Source organism: Perna viridis, chromosome 12, assembly GCF_037379345.1.
Source record: "Perna viridis isolate PV_CMFRI_1.1 ecotype Kerala chromosome 12, ASM3737934v1, whole genome shotgun sequence".
Lineage (NCBI taxonomy): Eukaryota > Metazoa > Mollusca > Bivalvia > Mytilida > Mytilidae > Perna > Perna viridis.
This window is the reverse complement of record NC_142456.1, coordinates 16958401-16969696: the sequence shown is the minus strand read 5'-3', so window position 1 is coordinate 16969696 and position 11296 is coordinate 16958401. Positions and strand designations below refer to the sequence as shown.

The window sequence follows — 11296 nt, the reverse complement described above, 5'->3', positions numbered from 1 at the left end:
AGTGACTTGGATTGATTTGATTCTGTTTCAAATAAAAGCTTGAAAGTGTATGGTGAAATTGAATATGATACAAACATATCACTGAATTCAGGGGTTATGTCCCTTACTCTAGGTCTACCTCCTTAAGACTGGTATTCGGTTTCCCAAGGTTAAAAATACAATTATATTGGTATGAAGACACTCTTAAATATGTCTGGTTAAGATGGGGTTTCGGTTAAACAGGGTTATGTTTAGACAGATTTCACTGTATTTAAAGTAGGTCTGGAATTATTTCATTTATTTTTATATTATTGAATATTCGGACGTTTAAACGTTTGAACATATTGACCCTTCCAACTCCTTCGTACGCTGTTATAACGTCATTTGAATGATTTAGTGGTTTATTATTTCTTTTTATTTGTTTCTAAAAAAAAAATATTTTTTCTTGATGAATATTAAAATAGTAGTTATAAAAATTATTATAAATTTACGGCATTCATTTCATCGATGTCGGTTTTTTTTTTATACTAGCACCCCGAAAATAAGCCAAAATGCTAGAATAAAGAAACAAAAGAAACCTACAAAAAATATCACATTATATGCTCTATGAGTACTTCAGTACATGTTTAGTGCAATTGATGAAATAACACCTAAAGCAAGAAATGTAGTAATTAAATATATTATGTCAATCAAATTAAAATCCATTTTCAAGTTTATTTACTGTAAATGTTTAATGACAATTCTTAAATATTTGACAGCCAATTTATCAGACTGCTGTAATCTCGACTGTTAAATGACAATGAAACATTAATTTGAATTTGATGAAATTTTCGTTGAAAATATGATATGACAAATATCAGAAGAGCGACAATTTATTGAACGAAGATAAAAGCCTCACTTTTTTCAGAAATGTCAAATTAAAGCAGGATAGACGTATTTGGATATCTTTACGGAGAACTAAATATGTCATAAATAAAACTTACTAGGTGTCGATGTTGTCTTGTTTATGCCTTTGTTGTTGTTGTATTTTTGTTTTGTTTTGTTTTGTTTTTTGTTTTTTTGTATTGATTTGTTTGTTAGTAAGTTTGCTTTGTTTTGTTTTGTTTTGTTTTCTTTTTTTTTTTTGTCGTTTTTCCCATATTTTGGTAAGGGGAAATATATTATAAATACAAAGAATCTTTATTTAAGAAGGATGAAGTGTTAGGATTAATACAAAGTATACTCACACGGCTGTTTGCGTCTTTATGACAGCTCCGAAAATAAAGTGGTACTTACAATCTGACAATATTTTGAACGGAAACACAACCCAATATGACGATATGTTGCTCAAAGAGAGATTTCTAAAATGACTATTTTAGTTTCAACATTAATACAAAAATGCTCCCAGTTTTATGTTGAGTTCGAGTTGCTCATTTGCTTTTGTTACTTTGTATGTATAATTTTAGTTACTTTGTGTTCTTTGTTGTGTATGTCTGTTTTCCATGTCTAGTCTTTGTCCATGGATTACATTTGTTTTATTACCGCTATAACCTTGGTTCCCTTGATTACTGTCTCTCATTGACAAATATCAACAAAATATGCAGAAAACTAATGAAATTTGTAACCTATTTTAAATTAAAACCACATCGCAAAAAATGGCAAACTAGATGTGTGTCCTTAGTGATATGCATAAACAAAATTGTAGAAAACCACATGGATGTTCTTAGCAGGGTCATGTGAATGGGTTTTCCTCTTAATTAATACTGCATTATCAATATTTCATGGAGTGAAAAAATGACAAACACGACTGCTTTAACTTAACCTCATTGGGCTTTATTATTGGTTCAGTTTATGCTGGCATCCCGTTTAGGCTTGTATCCGGTTTACAAAGATTCAAAGTACATACAAATGATAGAAGAGACTTTCAATATCTACAACAAATATAATGATTAAAGTGCCTTTTTCTTCAATAGAATAACTTAATGAACAAGATATCAACGTTAAGTTAGACAGAAAATTACAACAGCATGAAATACATGTAGTTATGACGTAAACGTAGTCGTCTGCCGTAAATATGACGCCTCGGAATAGCTGCACATGCCACTGTCTTTCCGACCAGTCTGAATTGAAAGCTTTTTTTTAAACAATTCTGAATATTCCGATTATGATGTTAAGACAAAGAGAGCGGTTACGAAAATGAAACTTTATGCTGTAGCTGTCCAATATTGCTCTGAGGTTGAACTTCTATTGATGTTTAAATTACAGTGTAAGTTTTAAATAAACTACGATGGTAGTAAATACGTTGGATATGACTGATAAATTATTTGCCTGCAGTGTCACATAATGATCGTAAAATTTCTAGACACATTTTTATTAATTACAGTAACCACACATACGTCAACACATACATCTAGAAATGTTTATCACATATTTGTATAACACGTACATGTACCATAGTCAGTAATATATCAAAAGGTGTATTCTTTGCATAATTAAAATATCGACTGAAAACTAACATATTCAGGAATCGTGGGGAGATGAAATGAATGTTTAAAATCTAAAAGGAAATACTAGTAAGAAAAAGTCATGTATCTAAAACGTCATTCAAAAACATCAGATATTGACAAAGAAAAAAGATATTTGCAAAATGTCATCAGAAACTTGATATTTACAATATTTACAAACAAAACTTTATTTGTAAGAAAATATCTCATTTATAACTCCATTTTAATGAACCCGATACACATTTGCTTTACAAAATACGGATTTGCAATATTTACGTCGCTTTTAATTTTATACGATTTTCTGTTCAATGCCGTGTTCCATTATTCTCAAGTCAGTAAAATGATACCACTACAATTTGTTTAAACATATTCATAATCCGCGACAGCGAGATTCAGTTCCAATTGAATAAATTAAATTTAATCATTTTAGAATTTGTAATCATTATTTTATTCTGCATTCTCCTTTGGATCGATGTTACATTGTATGTAAATAAAATTCTTCAATTATTAGGAAAAGGTAACGGAGATATATATATCCGTTTCATACGATAAAGGATTTTCACTGAAGTTTACATTTCTTGGAACACTAAAGTCTTCTACCTACTTCTATTAAGGTTTACTACTTACTTTAAATGAATGATTCAAATTCGAATGAAAATTTATCAACACTAAATATAGTAATGTATATCGTTAGATTAAGTATCACTTGATAGCTACTTAGTAGTTAACCTAATAAACCACGTAAGCTATTGTCTGACTTAAACAAAGTCCTTTCAGACATATTATATATAATAACAGGGACGTTCTGCATCAACTATTATGTCGATGTCTACAGCAATCTTAAATAATCATACAGTAATGGTTACAATGATGAAGGTTTAATAGGGGCACTCATATCAAGGAATTTTTAAATTGGATGTAAAAATCAGATCTGTTGCTGCAACATGATAGTAGGGATATTTATATCGAAGAACTTTTCTTAATGTGGATGTGAACAAATTTGATCAACTGTTGCAACATAACCACCAATTTGACATGTTGTATAGAAAACTTCTAAAGTTCAGGATGTGTTTCCTATCATGTTGAATAAGGTATACCTGTGTACACATATTTCAAATATTGATTCAGGTAAAACAATTTGATATGTTTTGAATTTTCTTAGTTGGAAATGAATTATTTCATACAATGTAAAGAAACAGAATTAATATCAAACGTACAATATTTTATATCTGTTGAAAAATGGTGGTACATGAATAAGGTAATGATAGCATAAGAATAGTTTTAATATGATTTTCTATGCTTGGACTTAACATTAGATTTTTTTAATCAGCCAATAACAGCAGTTCTAGGAAAATCAATGACAACTTCAGGCGCTCAATTTGAAGGAAATAACTTATTTGGAAAACTCTCCAAAGAGCAGTTCGATTGTTACATTTATTGATAAAAGACAGATAGATAAACAAACTTTTATGACGCCTCCTAAAGCACGTGTTTAAGGTGGGATTTCCATAATGGGTATAAAATACTCTGATATCGGAAATGATTTTAATTTCCGGGAAAATTCAAAAGGAAAGATATCTGAAATTTAAAAAGATAAGAATTATCACAAAGCACCCGGATCTTTTGGTAGACTATTAAACTTTATAATCTGCACTGGTGGAAATGAAGAAAAAGAGCATTTTGCCAGGAATACTATGTCTTCTACTAATAACCGTTCATGGACAATCTTCAAGACAGAATGCTTTCAGGGTAAGTCATTTCACTTATTTTTTTTATTTCTAGAGAAAAATCCTTCTTATTCCATTTTATAAATATGGCAGTAAAACGCTGCCGAGACAGCCTTGAGCAGAGTTTGTATAATTTCTTTTCGTTGATATACTTACTCGAACACAATATACATTTGATATTTAAAACTTAAACGATAGATCTCACACTGCTTCGAATATTTGTTTACGTTGATTGGGTGTCTAATGTTTCCAATTTTCAAATACGTTATATATATATACATTAAGCCCTTGATATGTACAGTTAAACAGTGTTAACTTACAAGATAAATACATTCTCTCATTCAAGGCTTGAAATAAATCACCAACATGGAATGTGGCAAGTAGGTTGTTTTGACGTGGTGTTATATACGTGTATATTTAAAGATCCAGGTTGTACATTAAATGTATGCGTTGCTGAAAGGGTTACATATACTTGTAGATGGTATTTAGTGATATATTACGGCATTTTTGTAAAAGAAATATAACGCTACAATGTTTCAATAAATTCAGAAATCAGTATAGGAAAGCATTCACCTTGAAAGAGTAATGCAGGCTTATGATTGAAAGCGTTGATTAAAACCTGAAATAAATGGAAATTAGCCAGATTTAAATTATAAAACGGAGCTTAAGACAAATAAAATACAAATAAACAAGATAAAATGACACTGGACGAGAGGAAAATACACCAGTATTTCAAAGCAGAATGAAAAATATCAAAATTAATCATAAACAAAGTAACTGTATGTATAATTACAATTCGTTAAATGTGCATACATTGAGAGATTAAGTTAGGTGAAGCAATGCAATTGTACTCATCTACGTAGAAAATTTTTATGAACACATTTTAACGATTCTGTTTCCCCTTTACATAACAATCTCACTACAACCATAAACTTGTTACAATAAAGTGTTCAAGTATATATAACTACATTTATATACAACACACCAAAATAAGAGTAGTTTTAACATGTATAAACTCTAACACTCCCTCTTCCATTTTGGTTTTTGAACATCGTTATCTGTTCTATCTCATTTTAAGGTCATGTGACTTACGAGATTTTCCGATATCAACGTTTTCACCTTAATTTATATTGGCAACAGAAAGTTTGCACATAACTAGTCAATTTTCAGTTTCGTTCAAATTGTAGTACTGATTTCTGCGTTTCCTATTAAAAAAGTAATTTTATTCGTTTTTTTAAACTATTTTTGCTACAAATAGTTTCACCTTTTTTGTATATATAAATAAACAAGTAGGTTACAGATATGTTCTAACATTATGTTTATGAAACCCCCTCCTCCTGAAAATTCAGATAATAAAAGGAAAGGGGAAAAGTGACTATGTTAATAGCTATGCCTTAATCATAATTACATAAAAAATAATCATAAAAGTATTAATCATATATATTGTAATTTTCAGTATGCTGTATGCGTGTACACCTCATAAGTAGCATTAGAGTTTAATACTTAGGAAATTCAACACGTAAAAAAATGTTTACTAGAGGAAATCAAGAATACCAAAAATCTTATCCTCTGACACTTATTAATACTTTTCCTTTCACCTTTCAGTAAGTATTCATCTATAGAAGTAATAAGCAAGTCCCTTAAAAAAATGATATAGTAAAGAATTTATGTGACGTTTGAAATAACTTACACATACAGCCCCGCAATAGTGGTTTAAGATAAGGGTGAGGAAAACTAAGAACAAAAAATATAGTCCGTTTTAATTTCGCAAATGACACTGTACGTGCATGGTCTTATTAATCATCCAATAAGAAAATTGTTTGTACTTTTTGACAAATATACATAAGTGTTGTACAAATATGGGTACTGTTTCTTTATGAACAAAACACTTTATTCATTTATTTCCGATGGGGCAGTACATCTAACTGTTATATATGAGTCAATCGATTTTTCCCATTAAACGGTGTTCTTTTCTTATTGGTATTTTCTCAGCTTGCCGTGTACGTCTTTGTCTTTTGCATGTGTATTTTTCAAAGAGTAATCAATGGAACCAAGTTTATAGCAGTAATCAAAAAATGTAATCCAGGGACAAAGACCAGACACGGAAAACAGACATACACAACAAAGAATGTAAAGTAACTAAAAGCATAAATACAAAGATAAAAAAGCAAATGAGCAACTCAGACTCCAATAAAAACTGGGAGCACGGACCAAGTGCTCTCTGCTTTTCTAGAACCACCCGCCGAGTCTGTGGTAGACAAAAGAGGAAAGGAAAACTATGACACGTTGAAAAACTCAGTTTTCGTGTCGCAGATAGTGATGTTACAGGGATATAGAACACACCCATTTCTTCGAAATCCAGTATCCTCAAATTTAACATATTTAAGGTTCTACCTACACAGTTGTGTAAATTAGGTGACAGCCTATCGAATATCTTTGCGTAGGAAAATATTTTACTGTTACATCATATTGCCTTGATCTTTCCTTCCCCAGAAGAGTGCAAAACGTCATAAAAGTTTTTATTTGCTGAGTGGGTTTGACAGGTAATTTACAGACTAAGACTAATTCAAGCTAAAATAAGTAGCACTCATATTTTCGAGGTGTTAAAATATGGACACAACTGAATTACCATATGTCTTACTGATAATGACTGTTATATCTTATTGCGATTCTATTCAGCATAAAACAATCTTGTTGAACAGGTTGTAACGAATGATTTGAGTCTTTATTAATTTTGCTATTTGTACTGAAAATATAAAAGCTTCTGGACACACGTTTAAAGTGACAACAGGTTGTTTCAAAATCAAAACGTCAGCTCATGATTGGTTTTGCTTTCAATTTAGACCATGGACTAGCAAAGTCCATCAGTCACCATGCAACAGCCCTACCCCTTCCATTATCGTTTAAATTCTAGACCATTATATATATATATATATGATTTAAATGCTATTTCTACGTAAATATATTTCAAGATATTTTGTTTCTAATGTTTTATAATTAAAGTACTTGTTTGAGTTAATCAATTAAATATAAAAGCCATTTGAAACGTATTATTAAACTGCTATTACAATGGGCTAACACTGTTTTTCAGAGTATTTATTTCAACAACTCTCGTGATAGATACTGGTCTACAGGTAATACATGTAAACCACAATATGATGTATGATAAAATTGAACTTTTCTTCAGTTTTTCATTTTTAATTACATATTATTTAAGAGGTGTAAACTTTTTCCCGCGAGAACAACGAATATCAATTTAGAATAGTCGTATTGTATAACGAACTTTGTAATGATAAAATTAACTTCTTGAGTGATGCATTGAATGGTTTTTGTTAATTGAAAATTATTTACACGCGTGGGTTAATAAAAGGGCAATTTCAACATGCAAAATAAGAAATAGTTTAATCAAATAGTATATTGTCTGAGAGAATATCGTTTCGATAAGAGGATAAAACCATGCAGGCATGCAATAAAATAGCATTCATTCCAGCCTCTCTTGAAAAACATATGTTTCTTTGTGTATCTTTTTTTTTTTGTCAAGAGAGGCTATCCGAACAAAGTTCTGGATCGAGCGATCTCGTCATTTACCCGCGTTAAGAGGTTTGAGTCTATGGAAAAGTTGTAAGACACTCCAGTGACCGTGTTCCTTTGGCCTTGACACATTATTCTCACAATGTTGCAATCAAGAATATCCTGATTCCCAACTTTAAATCCATATCTCTCAAAGACGAATATATGTCGACAGTATTCAACGATTCTCTTCCAATTACTGCGTATATGAAAGGAAAGAGTCTGAAAGCGCACCTTGTTACAAGTTCTTTCAAGAAAGTCACAAGAGCCCCCTTACAAAGGCACACTACACTGTAAGCGACCACGCTATTCGACAAGTCCTTTAACTTGGTAAGGTGACGAGGGCGCTGGACCAGTCAACGACTTTAAGTTAAAAGATGGTTTCTCCTGTAACCCAGACAGAAAACGTCGTTTACACTGTGGTTTGCAAACGCTGCAAATGGTTTACTTAGACGAGACCTATCGGAGGTTGGGTGATCGTTTTGTAGAACATAAACAGATTGTCACCAATAGAAAGGATAGTCCAGTCGGTGAGCATTTGCGGTAGGCAAACTACAGGGTTGACTACATGAAAGAAACTGACCTTCTGAAAACATGTTCAGGCGAAAAACATCGAAAGTTCCTAAAACAAAGTATCATAAGCTTTCATCGTACGTCCCAAGCCATTGTAAGAAATGTCAAACCCGCATTATTTAGTAACCATAACTCGGTTTTAATTGCTTTTTCGCACTTAGAATCTTATATTTTTTCACCTTGAACTTGATGAATCTTCAAATGATCAACATCAATTTTGGTGAGGGTCGGCAGTTGTAGTTTTCTTTTCGATGTTTTTAATTATATTTGAATTTTAAATCGGACACATACTTTTTAGTTTTTTTATGTTTAATTTACATTTTTTGTATTTGGTTTCCATTTACCTTTCAAACAAGGCTTTTGTTTACTAATTCAGTATTCCTATTTAGTTTAACTTTAGCCACTTTATAACATATATTATTTGTAGTTTGGAATATTAGACTTGCGAGACCTGTCCTTAATGACAGTGTTATTTCATGTAGTCACCATGCTTTATCTGACAATGCAAATTATATATGAACAACATGCCGACGATTAAATAATCTCATTTTACCTTGAACCTTAGCTCCCTTGATTACTCTTGCATAGATTGATATGATTGAGCATGGTGCTCCTCCGATTATGTAGTTCTGAAACATTCTCCCGATAAGGTAGTACAGTCTTTGTCTACATAGGAATAATATATAGACTTATGTAGTCTTTATAAATACCAGTAGGAAGTGATCCGTACATGTCACTTTCATTTATAATTCAAAAAAAGTTACAAACAACATACCACATGGGAAGAAGTGGAATTGATATTGCAAACGATAACGACACAACTTTTTAAACTGGACTAGAGCTGGCATGTCATTTAATTGTAAGCAGTACTTTGTGAATCTTTGCAACTAATCAGTTTCTTTAAACTGTTTTCACAAGGAACTTGTGCTTTTTTTTAGCTATGTATTATTTTCCACAGTGACCATATTTAAACGGGAAAGGGGGGTATGATCCCCAAAAAATACTTAATCTAGAATTTCTGGCTTCTATATGTCATGTTCCGTTTTCACTGTCATTTCATTTTTATATTGCTGGAGTGCCAGTGTATAATGTTGTTTTAGGGTCAGCTGCAGCCTGCCCTGTGGTGTTTGACTTTCCTCGTTATTCATTGAAGACCCATTGGTGGCCTTTTTGACATTCTTATTCCAGTGAGTTTGTTTCTTTGTTATATTTACCATTTTCATTCTCGTTATAAATAAATGTGTCAGTAGGCAGTCCGATAGGCATTTATCTACTTATAATTCACCCAAAATTACTCCACAAAAATGAATGCGATTCGGCACACTGTGTTGTTATATATACGTATGTTTTATCACTTAACACTACTGAAACTTACCGCATTATTTTTTTTTCAAATATTATCACACCCCCCTCCACCCTTAGTATTCAGGCGACTCCATCAGCTGAAGCTTTTGTCTTCCAACTCATATCTACGTTCTTTAATAAACTGTGACAAATACGCTGATTTCAAAGAAAGAGCTCAGCGATTGAAATAAAAAAAAAACTTACTACTGGGAAAAATGACTTCCTTTCATTAAAATCGTCATTTCATTAGTATTATGATTTGACGTGTTCCCTTCGATATTACAATTCTTTTTTTACTTAATACATTTTTTTTTTTTTGTTTTGCTTTTTATACTTTATCAATTTTCTTTATTTACTGTTTTACGCATTTTGATGATTTGTGACTAGTGTAAAGTTGTATTATGAACTTTTATACTTCTAAAATACTTGAGAATATCATCGTTTATTATCAAATTCTTAAACAGAAGCTAAACAAATTCAACAGGAAACACTTATATAGGAAGTTCACGGTCAGACGCTCGTACTAACTAGAACACGGAAGACTACTACTTGAAAGTGCTTGAAATCTTAAGTAGTACTCCAGCTAAGAATCATGCAAAATGTGATTCATGGGTGAAAAGCCTACATATTTTTATTTGTGATATTTTGTTTGAATTGCCATAGATAACATAAATTAACATTCAGTTTTTGATATAACCTGTGTTATGGGAGATAAAAAAAATTATAGAATGCACTGTAGATTTCAAAATTAAGGGAAATAACTCTGTAAATGGCACCCACATACAATAGAATCTATTGTATTTTAAACGTTGATTATCTCATAGGAGTAGTCAGATTAGAATGAATAATTATACATTTCATAATATAGACCTACAAAACATCTTAATTACAAAAATACAAATATGTAGCACTTTTTTGGGGTGTATCACATTTTTACGATTTCGCATGATTCTTACAAAGATAGCTACTTAATTATCTTTGAATGTACAAATAACGATTGTATTCATATTGTTTATTGAGTTCTCTTCAACTTGTCTGAGGTGAAAAGCCTATATGATTAACATTTGTATATAATACCAAACTTCACCGAATACTTTCGTCAATGAGTGTTAAACGTGCGTTAAATGGTCAATAAATATCTCAGTATAAAGCTATTATTGTACAGCTTATCATGTTAAAAGGCATAGATTTATTTCAAGGCTGCTTTTCGTTTTTAAACTTTGCATATTACATATACATATACATATATTACCTGTGTAGGGAAAGTCATCTTTTTAATTCAATTTTCTCCCATTCTAAACAGTGATCGGGCGGTTATTAATTTCTGTGTGATATTTCCCGCCATTTTACATTTCCGATTCTTCTACAGATTTTATAGGAGACGCCAACTCTCTTTCAGCTGTTTATTGATTTAACTTATTTCTTTACTCTTTATGGTAAAATCAAACTTTATTATACCCGCTGAAGCTCGCATGTGATTTTATAATTTTAATTTTTACATTCTCGAACAAAGAAATAATTTAAATCACTCATTACTGAAGGAGAGACTGTATATCTTTATAATATTCTAGTAAAATATTTTAGCTATATTTGTATATAAATGGATTTCTATTAATCAAA

The 11296-nt window shown here is 31.1% G+C and overlaps 1 protein-coding gene across 1 annotated transcript in view; it reads left to right on the top strand.

Moving 5' to 3' along the window:
• Positions 1-3278: 3278 nt before the first annotated feature.
• The window catches only part of LOC148601487 (uncharacterized), a 42299-nt gene continuing 34281 nt past the window's right edge, over positions 3279-11296 (top strand). Inside the window, exon 1 of the mRNA XM_088555550.1 lies at positions 3279-4211. Within this exon, the coding sequence (XP_088411676.1) occupies positions 4125-4211 (87 nt within the window). The 5' untranslated portion in view covers positions 3279-4124. The remainder of the gene's footprint in view (positions 4212-11296) is intronic.